General features: G+C 41.5%; 2 protein-coding genes across 2 annotated transcripts in view; both read right to left on the bottom strand.

The window, feature by feature from the left end:
• The window catches only part of LOC116383908 (uncharacterized), a 2944-nt gene extending 919 nt beyond the window's left edge, over positions 1-2025 (bottom strand). The window contains exons 1-4 of the mRNA XM_031848105.1: positions 1405-2025; positions 815-998; positions 613-704; positions 3-460 (exon numbers count right to left, since the gene is read on the bottom strand). Of these exons, the coding sequence (XP_031703965.1) occupies positions 3-460; positions 613-704; positions 815-998; positions 1405-1437 (767 nt within the window). The 5' untranslated portion in view covers positions 1438-2025. The remainder of the gene's footprint in view (positions 1-2; positions 461-612; positions 705-814; positions 999-1404) is intronic.
• Positions 2026-2408: 383 nt separating this feature from the next.
• Positions 2409-19211, bottom strand: esyt1b (extended synaptotagmin-like protein 1b). The gene is made up of 52 exons (XM_031845953.1): positions 18585-19211; positions 17561-17602; positions 16521-16655; positions 16340-16413; positions 16158-16230; positions 15899-15988; positions 15697-15752; positions 15391-15511; positions 15101-15277; positions 14808-14890; positions 14542-14590; positions 14353-14442; positions 14159-14254; positions 13589-13660; positions 13413-13499; positions 13154-13303; positions 12863-12976; positions 12590-12766; positions 12377-12462; positions 12243-12291; positions 11972-12061; positions 11790-11885; positions 11617-11688; positions 11415-11501; positions 11149-11295; positions 10723-10829; positions 10456-10633; positions 10157-10342; positions 9948-10030; positions 9578-9626; positions 9411-9500; positions 9133-9228; positions 8730-8801; positions 8215-8301; positions 7972-8118; positions 7771-7889; positions 7452-7578; positions 7272-7366; positions 7013-7136; positions 6584-6760; positions 6405-6487; positions 5935-5983; positions 5720-5809; positions 5432-5527; positions 5270-5341; positions 5091-5177; positions 4854-5000; positions 4612-4748; positions 4164-4295; positions 3942-4044; positions 3603-3652; positions 2409-3118 (listed from the first exon to the last, which is right to left on the bottom strand). Exons 1-52 carry the CDS (start codon positions 18945-18947, stop codon positions 3091-3093), a joined length of 5487 nt encoding a protein of 1828 aa, XP_031701813.1. The 5' UTR covers positions 18948-19211; the 3' UTR covers positions 2409-3090.
• Positions 19212-19322: the final 111 nt, after the last annotated feature.

Below are 19322 nucleotides of genomic sequence, written 5' to 3'. Positions count from 1 at the left end.
GCCATGTAGACTCTCCAAAACAAGTGCTGGTATTTGTTGTGGCGGTTAAGGACTTTCTGATGGCATCTTGACTTTGTCTTGGCCCACATATGGTCATTTCTTCAGAGGACACAGTAAGCAAAAGCTTGTTGTCCTTTCTCTGGATGATATTCACTGTGTCCTTCCACTCTTCTGGATTCACTTCCTTGAGAGGAATGATTGAGACATCTGATTTACCCAAGCACTTCTGGACAAGGCATGCGAACTCAGAGAGAGCTTTTTGTGGGTCTCCATCTTTCTGGTCTCCTTGAAATGTCACATTAACTTCTGCCATGATTTTAACTCCATTCTCTTTCTCTATACGCTTAATTTCCTCCTTGTAGATGTGGTTCACGTACCAGAAATGGTTCACAGAACAAGTGCACTGCTCCCCTCCTGCTGCAGAAGCTGCACTAGGCTGCACCATAGGTTGCACCTTCTCCTGAAGAAAATACAATGAACTAACTGAGTAAAAAGCCTTCATTTTCAATGCAATTCATTTCCTGCAGATTCACTACACAGTATACTATCTTGCTCTGACACAGATGAAGGATGAAGCTTTACTGAAGCTTCCTCTGGTGCTTGTGTCCTAACCTTTACCGGTGTAGAAACAGACATTATTTTGACTGTTTTTCCATCTCTTCCCATCAGTTGTTGTCCACTTAGTTTCTGAAGCTCACTCAAGGCTAAAAAAAGAAAAAATAAGACAAACACAAAATTAATATATTTCCAAAAAAATTGATGATAAGAACTATATATATGTCTATATATTCAATTTGTAACTTTCCTACTATACCTGAAGCGGGTTTAAGACTTATCACAGCACTCCCATCTTCTGAGACATTTAACACTTTGCAGTCTCCACGGTATTTGTTGTTGACCCAACTCTGAAGAACTTTCTCCAGTTCAATTTTACATTTCTGCTGTTGAAAACCCTCTGCCCACGTGACTGAGAGAGTGACTTGAACTTCTTCTTTGTTCTATTATAAAGTCATCAGAGCCAGAAAACATGTTACAGTTAATATAAATGCATTACTAATCAAGACAGTAGGTCTGGTTTGAAAATAACTCTCTCTCCAGAATTGTAAAAATAGTAAATAGAAAAGTGAATGACACCACTGTCAACAGAAAAAAAGCTAATCGATTACTTTTTTTTGTCATATTTTGTTTGTGCATGTTCAGCACATGACACTGAGGTCATATTATTTATATGGTATTATAGGTAATGTTTTTTGATGACCTAGTTGTAATGCAATATGTTCATTGAATAGAATATGACTATTTTTTAGTCACTATAAATATTCACACAAAAATACTACAGCTCCCGAACAGTTGTCTTTGAATTTTCTTTTTGTTCAACATTAGTCTGCTGATACAGCTACTCACGTCCATGGGCACCTCTTGGTGGTAGACTGACATTTTGAGTCTCCTTCCTTGAACACAGAGCAAATAATATGAACAGATGACCGCAGTGCGTGTTGTCCCACTGCCAGTTCGAACAACCAACAGTGAATTATTTGATGCATCTTCATGCCAAATGTCAACATTACGTTAAAAAGGAATTGTATCGCTCCACTCCACTTTTGTTTACGGTACGCTAAAGCTACCTATAATGGGTTAGAAGTTCGCCTTCAATCTTTATTTCCTAAATTTGTCACAAACTTTACATCAACTTTTTGAACATACGTACAGCACCTAAAGTATGAATTGTGTGACGCATATGAGTTGACTTACCTTCACCTCGCTCTACACTTCATACGGAGCTTCTTCCTGATAAATGAAAGCGAAAGTATCGTAGCTCCGCGAGACGAGAAGAGTGACGACACCAGAGCCATAGGAAAAAAAAAAAAGATATGGCTTTTTTTTTTTTTTTAAATTTCATATATTTTAAGAAGTTCATAACAAATCTATAAAGGAGCTTCAGCACAGAGAAGATGTCTCAGTTGGTCTGAATCAGATGTCAACCATTGAGGTCGCATATCTAAAAGTGTGGGACAAATAAACGCACCTATCCACTCTAACTACATATCTTAGCATTCAACACAACTGACAGTTAAAGTAAAAAACATTAAAAACATTAATACACTTTTAAAGAAATTGTAGTTATATAGCCTCATAGACATTTATTCTTAATGGCTGCCTCCTATGTTTGAAGTTTCTCTATATCATTTTCCTTTTAAATTCATTTTCTATATTCAGTTATCAGTGGCAAGATCTTTTCACCTACAGTATATCTGTCATATAGATGTATAAGTCATCCACTGTCACAGCAGATTCATTTGCTCTATCACACAATTTAACAAAGAAGGGTTAAAAATATAAACGGTTAAAGACTTGGTATTAAATGCATTAAAAACAATTAATAAAACTGTTCCACAAAAACAAAAAAGTGAGGTGTGCAAAATCTCTATTTTTGTCATACCATCTTTCAACAAACAGCATTGGAACTTATCAAAAATCTTTGCAAATATACACAAAATCAAACATGATATAATTGTGACATCAGTGTAACTAATACATGTCTTGTAAAAAACAAAATCGTATAAAAATGATTTTCAAAAGCAATTTCAAACACAAACATAGCAAGGTGCTGTGAAATATAGAATAACTTCAATGTAAGCCTGTCATAAAACAGAACCCAAAAAACTGCACTTCAGACAAGATACTCTCAGATCTAAAACATTCTTGCACCAAGAAAAGCAAACAAAACAACTAAATATGACTTCATTCTTTCTGGATCTGTTCATCCTTCACTTGCTCCACTCAATCCTAAAACTATTATCTCTTCATATCGTAAAGTAACCTTCAGTCAATACGAACTTTCCCTCTGTCCTTGTCAACTTAGCTACATCAGCCTACTTATCTTATCGATGTATGTGAATATACTGTGCAGTCCAATTCTATACTATATGGTAACACATGGAGAGCCGGGTGAATGCAGGTAAGGCTGCCACGGTGGTACTGTTTGCAGAGGTGGGAAGGAGAAGGCATCATTGTGAGCTGCAGCAGTGGCACAATGCCAGGTTGAGCGGTGACATCATCGTTGTACTTTGACACTAGTGAGCAGAACGACTATTCAGCTTCATCTTTCAGGGTGAACCTGGAATAAATAGAGGAACAAAGACAAATGAAAACTGACTATGAATTAAATCATCAGCAATCAATTAATTTAATGGTCATCATGTAACAATGAAAAAGAAGAAGATGGGAGCACAGTAAAGAGATACTCGGCAGGAACGTCTTGAATTTCTCCTGCATTATAACCAAGTTCTCTGGTATCCATACGTACTATACACTCAATATGTTACAAAGCATCACAGTTCCTTCAAAATAACCTAAATACACTGCTTTGTCCTCCTCAAAGCTCCACAGGAGGCATTGTACTTAGCCACTGTTCAACTGAGCATATGGATGGATAGGGCCAGCCGACAAGGGGTTTATGCTTTTGGAGTAGTTCACATGTCGTCATTAATCCAAGCTGACCACAGCCCCTGTCCTCTTTAAGTGAGGAAACTATGCATTTTTTGCAGCCACCTTTCAATCCGAGTATCACTTTAACAAACTTGCACACAGAATCTGCTCACCATTCTGCGACACCAGAAATCAGGTCAACCTGGGCCAACTCGATCTGCACCTAAAGAATAGGAATGACATGTCAACATCAAGCTGTTCAAACATCTGTGTTGTCATATTTGCAGTATTTCTGCATGTATTCGGTGCACTTCAGAGTGAAAGAATTTAAAAGCTCAAAACAGTTAAAAATCACAAAGCAGCCTAGCATTAGTGCACAGCTTGGCCACATCTGTATAAGTGTGGATTTAACAAAATGATCTCAATGTGTGCTGTGGGGGAGGCACATACAGTACGACACTCTTTGGATACCCTGATGGTCACTTGTTAGCCTTTAGAAGTCTCAGACTGACCTGTCCAATAATGTCGCGGCTCCTGAACGAGGCCGAGTTATTCTTCACTGATACAATGAGGCGTTTGAACCTCGTCTCATCCACAGACAGATCGTACTCAAACCTTAAAAAAAAAAAACGACAAAGATGATTCAATGTGAACACTAACAAAGCTCTTAAGAGATTGATCAAAAAACAGCACAGGAATGTAATAATAATACAATTAGCTAATTATTTAATTACCTCTCATTGTATTCTGGGTTGAGGTCTCTTTTCTTCACGGCCGTCTTCCTCTTGGTGGCCTTGCTTTTGTCTGGCAGCAGCATGAGGGACACATAGCTGTCTACTCCGTCCTTACTTTGAGACAACAGACCTCTGTACACAGAAAGAGAACGCATATCTTAAATAACTGTGTTGAACCGTAAGAATATTTCAAAGTCCCAGTATATGAGAGCAATATAGTGCCTCTTTGCAAACTAGAGCTGTAATCCACAATGTCCTCCACTGTTTGTTAAGAGGTAGGTTCATAGACCCTTCTCCAATGTTACTATAAACATAAATGAATATCTGGGAAATAAACTTGATATATGGAAAAAACGACCTTCACAAAGCCTCAGATACCTGAAATATCAACGGTCTGTCATTGGTGAGAACACAAGCCGACTAAAGCACACTATTTGAGGAAGCACACCTGCAGGCATGGACGATGACGATGAGATGTCTCTCCTGCGAGGCGTAAGAAAGAGACAACTTCACCTGCCCAGATCCAGAGGCAGCACACGGCAGAGTCCCTGCACTGATCATATCCACCATTTTGGAATGGAGAACCTATTGAACAGGAAGAACAAGTGTCATTGTTAATTTATTGTTATGTATTACTATACATGTGTGTGTGTGTGTGTGTGTGTGTGTGTGGGCAGATGTGTTTGTCACCTTGAGATCAGCCCTCAGCAGGATCTGACTCTCAGGTGCAGCTCCATCCAGATGGAACCACTGGTCCAGGACCAGTTGTGGCTCTGCAAGCAGCTCCTTCACAGGAATCACCAGTGATCCCATTGGCTGGTCCCAACCACTGGACAACTGCAATGCAAGAAAGAAAGGGACTGAAAAAATCACTACATTAGTGCTGTGAAATGTGAGATGCAGAGTAAATGTAAATAAATGTCTTGCCTTTACTACAAGCATCTGATGTTTCGGGTCATGGACCAGGAAGTAGAAACACTCATTCCACTGAGGATTGGTGCTGCGCTCACACAGCTGAAAAGATGATGAAAATATGTGATAGAGTTGTTACAAAAATAATGTATCGATCAGACTGACAATAGAGCAACATGCATCAAAAGTCTCACTTTGGTTTTGTAGGTTGTTTCACCCAAAACAAGTTCAGCTCCTGCTTTGGGTTCCTTTCCACTCTTCTTCAACTATCAACAGAGAGAGAGGCATTCAAGTTTTATCATATGAGAAATCATTTGTTTATTGCATAGTATGTAAATAAACTAGAGGGGACTTACAGGTAATGAATGTGCTCTCGCCAAGTGGACAAAAAGTAGAGCAGCGGAGGGGACAGCTTTGTTTTGATAAGACTGGAGAGATTGAAGCTCCAGGACCTGTGACATGGAGTAAAGCCAGGAAGGACGTAGATGATTATTTGCAACGTGCAATGTGTCCTGCGTGTTGTAATGTGACAAGATAGCATTATCTAGGAGGCTGCCTTGCTATGGACACTTAAATAGTGCTTGTTTAAAGAGTGTCAGATTAAACAGTGGGTGATAGGGCGGTAAACACAAGTAAGGACTGACCTCGTCAAGTCTGACTGAATTTGACACTGTAGGAACCCATTCCAGAATCAAGTGGACCCGGCCAGACTTCACATCATTCAGAGTGTACCACTACAACAGAGAGAAAGTCATTTAAAGAAACAGGGCAACGCCATTTACAGGTATGTAAGCAAATGACACAGAACAGAGTTAAGAAATCCCATGGCACGGCTTCAGATCATGAGTTATTGACTAACCTGATCTGTGTACTGGGATCTGATGACCTCATTTAGCTTAATACTGAATCTGTGAACATGAAAACAGGCAAATGATTAACAAGATGGCTTACTTCCAGAAATGAAGATTCCCTATGTTGATAGAACTTAATGAAAACTGAAGAAAATAAATCAACCCCATGGATTAATAAAGATAATCTCCAGGTATTTGTAAATACCCCTCCTGTAAATATTTCATAATATATATATATATATATAACATATATACATAATATAAATCCACCCACATCAAATATTAAGTCTATGTTGATGATTGGCAGCTGCTGGACCCCACTGTGAATGGCTATTGCCTTTCAGTGCAAAATGATGTAAAGTCAGAGGCGTATCTCTGTAATAATTCTTATCATGCAGATCAGTGCACTCAGTATTTCTACACTTCTTATCTAAAGTACTTAAATAAGTGACTGATTAACCAACAATAAGACACATACCTGCCAAGGAAGTCGTCAGCATCTAAATCCTTATCAAATGCTTCAAACTTGATCTCCTGAACGCTGCGCCCACTCAAAACCAGCTGTTAAAAACAAACAAAACACATTTTTGTCCAAAATACTGTACATGCATTGAAATCCAGACAATATGCAAAGCTTAAACTGAGAATACTTCATACCTCATACATTTCCTTCCATGTTGGGTTCAGATTCTCCTTGATGACATGACTTTTAAATGTAACTCCCCCGATGTTGATCTTGACATAGGGGTCGCTCTTGCCCTTCACCATGCCCCCCATCAGGTTATCCTTGGCAACCAGATTCTGGGCCTCCAGCAGGTGAATCCTCAGCAGCCCCTGCAGGAAGAGGACTGTAAATGTTACAAAGCATAAGGTGAATCACTGAACACACAACATAGTAGCTTGGTAATGTGACTCTACTGTATACACATTAAAGAGCAACCCAGATTGCTGCACCTTGCTGTACACTGCGAAAGGAAGTGTTTTCTTATTGTTTCAAATAATACAATTATACAGAAAAATCAAAAAGGGGCAGTGACGAAGAACAAATACAAGAGTTCCACTCGGCTAATCAAGGCATGAACACACCTCTTCACCAAAGTCCTGGCTGGGGGTTGTGTGTGGTTGAAGAACTTCTGTGACCTCTGCTGGCCCCAGGGTGTCAGTGGGAAGACTAGTCACTGTGGCTTGAGCAAGGTTGCCTAAACCAGTACTACACAGACACGGTGCAGAAATGAAAACATGTTTCTTATTAGGTCCATTATAAATAATATATTTATGGATCTTTGACCCAACATTTAAGGGTAAAAGATTCATATTTTCTTATTTGCTGTGATGTGGAGCTCACCCCGCTGTTTGCATTTTCTGCGGTTCAAAGTCTTCTTCAACTGCTGTGTCCGACTGTGTGGGATGCTCTTCTGGATCTGTTGGCTCCTCCACCAGCTGAGCACAATTACATGAAGGTTATGAAGGTGTAAATAGACTGGTTAAACATGATAACAACTGACTATAATGCGCTATGACTCACTGCAGCAGCAGGGAATGTATCAAGCGCAGTGTGAATGGCAGCTGGTTCAGCGGGAGCAGCATCTTCTGCGGAGGCCGCAGCATCTTCTGCTTCAGAGTATTTAAACGGGCTGGATACGGCAATCGATCTGAAAATACACACCGCTGTTACAAAACACCACAGCCAGACTCCTGACTGGAACTAACAACGGAGAATATTAGCTTTTATAGAAGCATATTCGCTTGTACATCTGACCGAAAGCCAGGCACTACATTTTTTATTTCATGTTTATGTCTGAAGAGTTTTATGTGTATTATTAAACCAGGTACACAACACTCACTCATCTTCTGTCAGCTCTGAGCTTGTTTTGTCCTCACTGGCTGTGGAAACAACCGTGTCTTCCTTCTTTGAACCAGTCGCAGAAGGCTGTGGAGCCTCAGTCATCCTTGAGCTCAGGACCTGTCAACACCACATTTGCTGTTGGCTATTCTGTGTATCCATGACAATGGTAACAATGCCCTGTGTGTGCGTCCTCTCTTACCTTGAGTTCAGCCCTCAGTAAGATCTCACTTTCAGGTAAGGCTCCATCCAGAGGCAGCCACTGGTCCAGGACCAGCTGTGGTTCAGAGAGCAGCTCTCTCACAGAGACTACAATAGATCCCATTGGCTGGTCCCACGCGCTCGACAACTACAGAGATAAGGACGGATGAATAATGCCGGTCAGAGCGGGAGATGTTCCTGACACTCGCAGCAGTCTTTAGCTACTTTTGTAGAGTATACTCACTTTTATTATGAGCATCTCCTCTCTAGGGTTGCGAACCAGGAAGTGGAACGCCTCATCCCACTGAGGTGATCTGGAGCGATCACATACCTTCAGATAAAAAAAAAAGAAAAAAGAGGAGGGGTAAGTTGGGCAAGGGGTTGTTCTTTGTTTGTACAGTTATTGTAATCTGATTAAGTTGTTACTTCTCTTCTTCTCTTGCCACTGGTATTTTAAACAGCCTAATAAAGGTATTGACAAGTATTACTGTCAAGCCTTATGTCTTTTTCAATACCACCAGTGGGGGGCGGCAATGTCTACATTTTTCAAACTTTAAACATAGTACCCGTTAGTCATCTATCCCATAAAATGTTGAACTATTTGCCAACAAACTGGTTAGGTTTCTTGGAAATTATGATGGGGACTTCATAATGACATTTTATCAATTAATGATTAACAGAAATATTAATTAGTTGCAGTCTATGCTGGTACAGCAAAAGTGTGGGTTTGTTTAATGTCTTTTATCATCAGTCTCATACCTTGGTTTTGTAGGTTGTTTTACCAAAGACAAGCTCGGCTCCAGCCTTGGGCTCCTTTCCACTTTTCTTAAACTGAACACAGAAAAACATATATGTGACATTATGTGAGTAGTTTGTGTTCTCTCACTGTAATTACGGCAACAACCGTTAGAGTCAACTTCCCTTTTAAAAGTATGAAACATTCCTGAATAATTGCATCACATAGTCCAACAACAGTGACTGCTGCGCAGGACTTTTTAATCCAGTGAAGACAAAAACATCATCCTAAAGAGTAGGAGTTTTTCACTTCATGCCAATAGAGCATCTGTTCATAAACATGTGCTTTCCAAATAGCTGACCATCTATAACTCTGAGAGAGCACACTGTTATAGTGTTCTTCAGTACTAAATTACAAGGGACTCACAGGCAATGAGTGTGCTCTGTCAACATAAACAAAGAGCAGGGCTGCAGAGGGAACAGTCTTGTCCTGGTAAGACTGGAGAGACTGCACATGCATCACCTGCAGCAGAGAAACACATGCAAAATACATTAAAATGACTCAGAACTGATGTGCATGGTGAAATAAACAGGGTATCATTATGGAATAGAACTGATGTGGGAAGAATAGGCAACACTATGGACAATGATTATAGATATATGCGTGAATAAGGAGATAAAACAAATAATAAAAACTGCACTAACTTGGTCCAGGGTGTCATTATGCGACACTGCTGGTACCCACTCCAGTATCAGGCGAACGCGTCCAGACTTCACGTCATTTAGGGTGTACCACTGAAACAGAGAGGGACACTTACTGAATTAAAGCCATTGATGACACCGCAGCAATGATATTGTAAGGCAATACGGACCTGGTCTGTGTACTGGGAACAGATGATGTCTGCCACACTGATTTTGTATCTGCTCAGAATGAAAATGAAGTCAGACCCTTTATTTGCACTAAAATGTTAAATCTAAATTATAAATATTTTCTAATGCTGTGAAAGGTTTGTTTACATAAGAAATGGTAGTAAACACAGAAGAAATAAAACTAGGATGACTTGATAAACACCAAACGCTGATTTCTCCATAACTCAACCCAGGCAGAAATATACCTGTCATTTATGCTTATGGTGAAATAACTACAGTTTGAGCGTGTACATGTTGGCCCACTGAATACCATGCTGAGGCAATAAAGCGTTCCAGTCATGGGCAACTAGAAACCTCCACATTAGCCCTTACCTGCCCAGGAAGTCATCTTTGTCCATGTCTTTGTCATACAGCTCTACTTGCACCTCTTGTCCTGCCTGAGGCCTCAGCACCACCTTAGAAAACACAAGAGTTAAAACAGGTAAATCAGCAAAAAACGAGGTGGATAGCTTCAAGTTTTATCATTGCAATCCTATTTGAAATCATGCTCAGAGCAGATCAGACTGTCACTTCATACACACCTCATACATCTCATTCCAGACTGGGTTGAGATTCTCCTTGATCACATGACTCTTAAACGCAACTCCCTCCAACAACGTGACCCTTATCTTGGCATACGGGTCACTCTTGCCCTTCACCATACCACCCATCATGTTATCTTTGGCAACCAGACTTTGGGCCTCCAACAGGACGATTCTCAGCAGCCCCTACAGGAAGGGATCATTAAACTGTATATTGCTAGTTTTTTTGTATTAAATGTGATTGCGTCATGCCGTGGTACATGTATCTGCTCCTGTAGATCACTATTTTGTGATAGTACCTCACTGGCAAAGCTGAGGTCTGGGGAAGTATGAGGAGGTTGTACTATTGCAGAGCTTGGTAGTTCTTCCACCTTCTCTTCAGTCACAACAGCTGCTGTTTCCTTTACATCAACATCTTCATGTGAGGTCACTGAGGAGACAATAGTCTCCACACGAGGAACGTCCACTGAACTTGACCTAAAACCCAAAAAGTAGCAATAAAAAAATGTAAGTGATAAAAGGGCCAATGGAAAGTATGGACAGACTTTTTTAATTAACTATCTCACCTAAGCACTGTGTCTATTTCCTGTTTTCTTGGAGCCGGGGAAGGGTCTGATGCTGAAGTGACAATGGCCTTATCAGTGGTACCCGGACATTTGCTGGGAATCAGCATCTGCAGTTGAGTCAAAATTGTTATTATAATTTTGATTGTATATATCAATATCAGTAGAAATACAAAATGAACGAACTGCCTCAAAAGCCTCATGACAAAGAAATAAAAGATACAGAGACATATAAATAAGAAAGAAACAGCAAAAACATGATCCAGATAGTTACACTGAGTAAAAATAAAATATAGAAAATACAGAGAAAAATAAATGAGAGAAAGGGACTTAAAGTAAAAGTGATAAAGAGATAGAGATAAAGAAACCTAATGGATATTTACAAAATATTTAAAATAATTGAAATAGAGAAAATGTCAGGGCAACTACCTTGAGTTCAGCCTTCAGAAGAACCTGACTCTCAGGTGAGGCTCCATCCAAATGGAACCACTGGTCCAGGACCAGCTCCGGTTCAGAGAGCAGCTCTCTGATAGGAACCACCAGGGAACCAATGGGCAAGGTCCAGCTGTGGGAGAGCTGGAGAAACACAATGCAGGGTGTTAGCATAGGTAGTATTTATATATCCCACTCTATTTACATCCGTATGACCGACACTCTTTCTGTTCCACTTTGATTGTGCACTGTAGTGAGTGTACCTTAGCAACAAGAATATCTTTTCTGGGGTCTCGAACCAAGAAGCAGAATGCTTCATTCCACTGAGGTGATGTGGTACGATCACACACCTACAGAGATGCAAGAGACAGTTCATATTACTGACAGATCTCATGCCAAATCTTACGAAAGTACCTTAAAACATAGTAATATCAATTCCAAGCAAAATTAAGTTTGCGGTCTTACTGTTGTTTTGCGGGACATTTCTCCAAGAGTAACCTCTGCCCCTACTTTTGGCTCCTTACCGCTCTTCTTAACCTTTAGAGAGACAAACAGGCAATAACAATAGAAGCATGTGTATTCTAAACAATAACTGCAGATCCTGACATCACCCTTAACATCAGTAGAAAAAGACTCACTGGTAAGCCATCCGCTTGCCCCATGAAGACAAACAGTAGGCCTGCTGAGGGAACCGCCTTATTTTGGTAGGACTGCCTGGAATAGAACTGAAGGACCTGAAGACACAGAAAGAACCAGTGAGTATGGATCAAATTTACCAGCAAATGGCCCATCAATCCATGTCTAGTCTGGGAATACCAACCTGGTCCAATCTGTCTGACTCTGAGGCTGTCATTACCCATTCCAGTATCAGGTGAACTCGACCAGACTTCACATCACTGAGCGTGTACCACTGAGAGAAGAATTTCAAAATTGTTAACACAGGAAAAAGGTTACAGATGTATATCTAGTGGATTAAGGGTCTTATCAAAGTGAGTTGGACCCGTGATATGGCAGGCTTTCATGTTCGCTTATTCTGACCGCACTCTTTGAGGCTAAACATGCAGCAATGTGTCTGGAAAGGAAGATCCCACCTGATCAGTGAACTGTGAATTGATGATGTCCTTCAGACTGATCTTCAGCCTGCATGTTGGGATATGTGAGATTAGAATTTATCTCTAAAGCCATACATTTTATTTCACAATATGATTATTTGTCGCTCTTTTACCTGCCCATGAAATCATCCTTCATGTCCATGTCTTTATCAAACACCTCCATGTGCAGGTCTTGGCCAGGCAGCTGGGTGAGAATCACCTGAGGGGTGCACAAATGTTGCAAATGTAAAAGGACTGAAACCAATTTACAAATGCATGCGAACTTCGGCCACTTTTTCTTTTCAACAAAACTGTTAACTTTCAATAAATAACCATGTGTTATTTACCTCATACATCTCATTCCACGTGGGGTTAAGATTACTCTTGATAACCTGACTTGTGAATGTTTCGCCCCCGATGTTAATCTTGACATAGGGGTCACTCTTGCCTTTTACCATGCCTCCCATTAGGTTATCTTTCGGAACAAGGTTCTGTCCTGCCAACAGGTGAATTCTAAGCAGTCCCTGAAAAAACAATTGCAAACACATTATAATAAGCATGTGCAATTTCAGAAAACACAACCCTAAAGTCAAAATCATAAGTGTAATGTCCTCCATTACCTCTGTGGCAAAGCTAGGATGAGGGGAGGTCTGCTGGGGCAGCTGTCTGGACATTCCAGACTCCAGATTAGATGACGCATCAGATGGAATACGTTCCTCATCTAACCACAGGACCTATGTTACAAAAGAAAAGAGAAGAGACCGCTAAAATACACAGTTGGGACACCATTATACATTATATCATATTCTATGATTAATAACCTCCAATATTGTGCTTGTTTATTTTACTCTTTGGTCATTAATTGGTCTAATGCAGTGAAGCATTAGTGAATAGGTCTTGTTGCTATTTACCCTTAGAACTGTTTTGATATAGACGCGACTGGCAGATCCAGAGTTGTCCAACTGGAACCACTGGTCCAGAGACAGATTAGAATTGGACAGCAGACGGGACAACGGGATGGTCAGACTGCCCAATGTCTGCACGCGGTCAGCGTCCTTCACCTGGTTTATTTAACATGGAGGAAAGCCAAAATAAGACCAAAAGAAGTTTGGCTATCAGAATACCAAACACAAAGTTCAGTGCAGAGAAGCTAATCTGTTCAGCCGTTACCTGAATGTCTATGTCCTGCTTGCGAGGATCCTGGATGAAGAAGGTAAAAGCTTCCTCCCACTCTGGATTATTGGTTGTGTAGCAAGTCTGAAGACAAGAATAAAGTGTGTGTACAAAATAGAAATAAATGAAACATAATCTATAGTGTTATAATGTTTTTTTTCCAATAGATATACCTTGCTCTCTCTGGTGATGTCCTGCACAGACAACTGCACCATGGGATTGGGCTCTTTATATCCCTTCTTCATCTAAAAGATACACAGTTAAGACAAATATGAATAGACAGCAAGGCATGTGAACAGCAGCATACCGTAACCAAGAGCAGAGCAATAAATAGACTTTATCCTACACCCTGACAACATGTGGTTGATGTGATTAATAGTGTGCAAAGGGGTTATCATAGCAACAGCACAAATAACTGATAGGAAGTACCACACAGCATGGTACAATCAGGAAGTATAAGCCTGCATCGACAGAAACCACAAAGACAGAGTTTCATTCCAAAGATTCTGTCACTACTGTTCCCTTTTGTACGTATATGAATCGACACAGTAGGAAGTGAGCGTTTAACAGCCTTGGACAAAGTTAGCCACACTCAGCCACACTGAAATGGAGGGCACGGCAACAACTTCGTGGAATGTCATGACAGCTGGCATTTACAGCTCTGCCCCAGTTTAACCACACACAGGAAGCAGCTCTGCGCAGAGCACGAACATGGGCAGAGAGGGTAGAGCTATTTGACTCACAGGAAGTGCCTCAGCCTTGTCCAGATATACAACCAAGATGGCTGAGGAAGGTGGATCGGCAGTCTTACTGGTGATGCTTTCATTCCTCTTTATGATCTGAGGGAGAATTGCAAACAGGTGATTCTAGAGTACAAGGGATTTTTGTTAATGCATCGGAGCAATGCATTAGTTGAATGAGTGTGAGTGAGTCAAACCTGCTCTAGTCGATCAGTGCTGGGCAGCAAGGACAACCACTCCAGTTTGAAATGAACCCGTCCCGACGGAGTTTCTTTCAAAGTGAACCACTGGGAAGACAGCCACAGGCATACGTTAACAATCCAAAGATTTAAAAAAAAAAAATGCTAATTCAAACTGTGACTGAGACGATAATAGCTGTTACTTACATCATTGACGACTATGGATTTCTTCACAATGCCCAAATCCAATTTGGTCCTATATGGAAGAGGAGTGTAAGACAGAAATAAATAAAAAGAAGAAGAAAATGTATCGCTAAAAACAACAAGGATTACAGCACAGAAAGCAGATGGTGGAACTTTGCTTCATAAAGAGGTGGTGTACTTTTTCCAACTGGCCAGGAAAGATGACAAGTGAAAGGTGACAATGCTAAATTGAACATAGGCACACAAGAGACATGAATGTGCATATGTACCTGCCCAGGAAATCATCCTGGTCTGTGTCTTTGTCATATACCTCCACCTCCAACTCTTGACCAGGCACTTCATGGACTATAACCTGATGTACCAGACACACACAAGGACATGAAGACTGACAAGAGGGATTTGTATGGAAGCTGGCTGCGCCCTCATGCGCCCATGAATGAAAATGAGCATTCCTAGCGCTGTCAGTCTAATCCCTCAGAAGAAAGTGAAATGATACATGATTGAGTCTGTGCAAAGATGACACAAATATGAATCTTTCCATTAAACCTTTCATTCTTTTTACCTCATAAATCTCTTCCCACTTGGGAGAGTCTGTGTTGTCAATGTGTTTGGAGGTGAAGGTCTGAGGGCCAACCCTCAATATGGCATAGGGGTCAGACAAGCCAGCCATAACCCCTTTCACGTAGCTGTCCTTGGCTGCTAGATTCTGTGCCTCCAGTAGGTAGATGCGTACCACACCCTTAGAAATAAAGGGGGGGGGGGGGGACCAAGATGTAATGTACTGGTGTTGATGAGATGTGGAAATTATATAATAGTCTTCCTCTATCTGTTGGTGCATTTTTAGGCTTTTACCCTGGGCAAAGGAGAGCGTAGTTCGGCCACATGCAGGTCTGGAACCAGGGGGACAACCAGGCGGTTGGGCAGCACCAAGAAGGAGGCAATGGCGTCCATAATCATGCTGTCAGACATGACACTGAGACAAAGAAACAGCATTTTAATGGAAATGTACTGCTGTATTGACTTTATCATCTACTATTCACCGTGTAGTAAAACATCAATACAAATATTGTGAAGTTGGGTGTATTATAAGGTTGTGGCTATAACCAATGTGTAAACCAATGGAAGTTGAAATGAAATGAAAATTTCAGCATGACTCACTTCAGTCCAGGGATGTCCAACAAATTAGTCATTCCAGTCCAATTGATGTCTAGTTTCTGGTAAGAGATAACACAGAGGAATGTGCTGTATATAGCAAATCAATCAGGTTAGATGTGAAATCAATAGCATGAGAAGCATATGAGACTCTATCGAGCTACATGATGTTCACAGGACAAAAAGAGGTCAATGTAGATGGACGTACAGGCCGCTGGATGAAAAACATGGTGACCGCACCCACTATGGGCACATCTCCAATCAGGGGCTCCAAAATCACCCGCATCATCCCATGTAGCTGAGGACAGAGGAGCACGACAGATGTTTGTGGAACAACATGGATAAACGCTGACAGAGTGGCACTTTGTCTGTATAATTCAGTTATCCATTTAGACAGGCAACATCTTTGTATTAATGACTCTGTGATTCAATCGAATACTATTTTTAACCTTGAAGAGAAAACTGACCTGTATTCCTTTGACTCCAGCTTTGCAGAAGTATCTCTTCACCTCAACGTCGATCTCTACATTGCCAACATAGCTGAGGATACAATGAAGAACACAATGTCATCGACAGTACGGCCTTTTAAAAGTTGTGGTACCAAGGTGATGGTGTTCCCGAATCCAAGGAACAATGGATAAACATTCACCTAATATACAGATCTAGCAGAACTTGTCCTTTGTCATTCTCCGTGTGTGCCTTGATCCCGACAACCTTCATGGCCTGCAGCAAACAGAAAACACATTTTCAGCACAATAAAAACTACATGCATCATTTGTGTGAATTTTTACGGCAGTGTCATATTATACTTGAGCTATCAGTGGCATTACCTTGTCTCCCATATCCACTTTTGTAAAGCTGAGGGTTTGGAGGTGGGCACTTGAGGCTCGGATAGATGGAGCAATGGTTTCCACCAGCAGCTTCTCAAGGTATTGGCCAACAAATGGCCACACCTGCTGCAGCACCTAGGCAGGCCAACAAGGACGTGGTTATAAGCTGCTCTTATTGGTAAGACGCAAACCATGATATGCACTGTACATCCCTGCAACCAGAGACTACTTCTTTAAGAGCACTTTGGCATTAAGCCACACTGTCGTAAAAACGGTCTTCCAAATGCCACAGCTTCCGTAAGCAATAACCAAAGAATGACAAGAGACAGCTGTTGCCAGTAGTCTACTTTGAGTCCTTCCATACACCACAATGAATCCTTTGCTCTTCATGTGTTCATGTGTTACACAATGTTAATGTTGCTACGTAAACATGTTCAGTTGTTAAGTCTTTATTCTTTTGGTGAAAGAACCAAAAGCAGAGGCAACTGTGACTGTGGAAAAAAAAAAAGAAGAAAAAAACCAGAGTTGGTTTCAGCCTCGCATAAGTGGAGAGTGAGTCATCAGCTGCCTGCTCCTGGGAGGGATGCAGCCTGAGCAACAAGGGAATCTGCTGACCTCCCGTTCAGTAAGCAGTCTCAAATCACTGCTTTGTCTGGCTCTCTGACGCTTAGATCTCGTGGTTCCGTCAGCATGAGTATTTTTGTTACTGTATTATCTTCATTAGATTGTCTGAGCTACAAAAAGCAAAAGGGGGTGGGGGGAGAACAATGGCTGCCGCTTTATTAAGTTTGGGGGCTGGGAAGCTCCTCCTTCCTGTGAGCTAGCCTGTAAAATGAAATGGAAATGTTGAGAGGGTTTGCCTGGCACTGGGCCTGCTCTCTGCAGAACAGACAGAGTGGCTACACTAATGGGGGTGTGGCCTTTTCTGGAACATGGCAGCAACAGCAGCAGTGCTACCAGCTATTAGCCTAGCATGCTGCACAGAGGGTCAAGCAGCACAACAGCTGAACAGACAGACGTGCGTTTGCACGATATTTTACCTTATTCAGCCACTCAACCTTCTCAACATCTGGAAAGCTGACCTGAAGGAAATAAAGACAATGAGTGCACATACTTAAATTATGCATAGGGCCCGCTAAACACACAACAGGATAGGGAAATGATTCAGTCGTAGCTTATTCAGTTCAGGAAATGTCATCAATAGCACCGTTGGTATTATCCCGGTGCTTTTTGCACCAGGTTTTAGACTGTATAACTATTACCAAAAGAAAAAAGAAAAGCAGATAAGTGCAGCAACTCTCAAGATAACATTGAATGACACAGCTTGCTGTTGTGTGTGGTTTATCTTTCACGAGGGACAAAACTTTTATAAAATGAGTGTGCAAACTCAAGAAAATCCTAACACGTGGCCACAAATGGCCCTTTTTTGAAAATAATACTTTAATGAGGAGTATAGGCATGCTGTCTTGTTATGCAAGCTGAACTGAAATCACTCAACGAAAACAAGTATCCACAGGAACCTTATTTGGGTGTGGCCAGATGTTCTGTGTCAAAACAGGCCCATGTGGGTTTCAGCGTTTCCATTTTGGGTACATGTACTCTCAGGATGTACAACTTGAAAATCAAAGATATTATACTTCATGCACAACTTCGTGACACATTTAGTTCATATTGGTTTGAGTGTTGTTCCTGTTTTGGTTTTTGCTATACACTCAGAATTGCATCATTATACTTTCAAACAAGTTTAGTCTAGAAAGCAGAATCTGGCAACTGTCTGGCATGGCAGAAATAATTGGGGGAACAAAGCACTTAATTTAGCCGAAAGGGACGTTTGCACACCTGGTTGCGTGTTTCATTTAACTGCATATTTTATCGGTAACCTGTATCTTAATGTTGTAATATTACGAGTGTAGGGTCACTGCTACGTTTTGTCTTGCTATACGTAATTTAAGGTGATTCTAGGTCAGCATGGGTTCAGGACGGATAGTGGAAAGCTGATGTAAAGGGAATCGTGTTGATAGATGACATTAGACACACGCTGACAGTTGTAGGGTCTTTCCTTACCCACGCCGGGAGGCCTCGCTTGCCTTTGGACACTTTCATGGACGTGTACTCCTCCTCGTTGTTGAGCAGCTGCATGGCTGACCTCAGGCGCGTCTCCTTGGCTTCTCGGGCATGTTTCCATCCCGTGTAGATCATCATCCCGAACACCAACAGGCTGGTGCTGACCCGGTAGTAACCGGCCAGGTAGACGGGCAGCAAAGCGCCCAGACATTTCCCAAACGTCCAGAGCACCGCGACCGCACTTATCCCTTTCGGCTTGAGACCGTCCGTCTCCACGACGCTCAGCGCTTTCTTCTCCGGGTCGCCTGTGCTCGCACACTCGGCGCTCTTGGCCTCACTCGGCTCGGCTTTGTCACTTTGCATTCTGGTATCCTCTAGAAAACGATCACTAATGTGTTACCGTTGGATACACAATATTTAAGAGTTTGAAAAAGGATTTAATAACGGTTAATTAAGTTAGTCTGACGCCAGATTCGTAACGTCAGTTAGCGCCAGTTTGAACTAAACGCACCGCTGTACGCCGCTTGTAACGTTACCGTTAGTTCACCGTTGGTCCGTGTCGCATCTTGAATACTTTGTCGTTGAATTGGAGCAGTGTTAACTGACGAAGCACGGGTCCCGAAACAGTGTCAGACAATGTCTCCCCCCTCACAAGGTCCCGTTATCTGGATGAAAACACGCCCACTCTCTGGAGCAAAAAAACCGCATCTTTGACTCTTTCGCTACTGCGGCAAGACA

Source organism: Anarrhichthys ocellatus, unplaced genomic scaffold (assembly GCF_004355925.1).
Source record: "Anarrhichthys ocellatus isolate YVR2014 unplaced genomic scaffold, GSC_Weel_1.0 scaffold1, whole genome shotgun sequence".
Lineage (NCBI taxonomy): Eukaryota > Metazoa > Chordata > Actinopteri > Perciformes > Anarhichadidae > Anarrhichthys > Anarrhichthys ocellatus.
Note: the sequence above shows the minus strand (reverse complement) of the source record. Positions and strands in the feature narration are given on the sequence as shown.

Bases quoted from the DNA above. Each gene is read 5' to 3' on its own strand.
- esyt1b (XM_031845953.1), bottom strand. From the start codon at position 18,947: ATGCAAAGTGACAAAGCCGAGCCGAGTGAGGCCAAGAGCGCCGAGTGT. The intron at 13,304-13,412 runs GTAACGGCTGAA...TAAATAAACCAG, and splicing joins AGCAGGACATAGACATTCAG to GTGAAGGACGCTGACCGCGT. The intron at 11,689-11,789 runs GTGAGTCTTTTT...GTCTCTCTAAAG, and splicing joins GGCAAGCGGATGGCTTACCA to GTTAAGAAGAGCGGTAAGGA.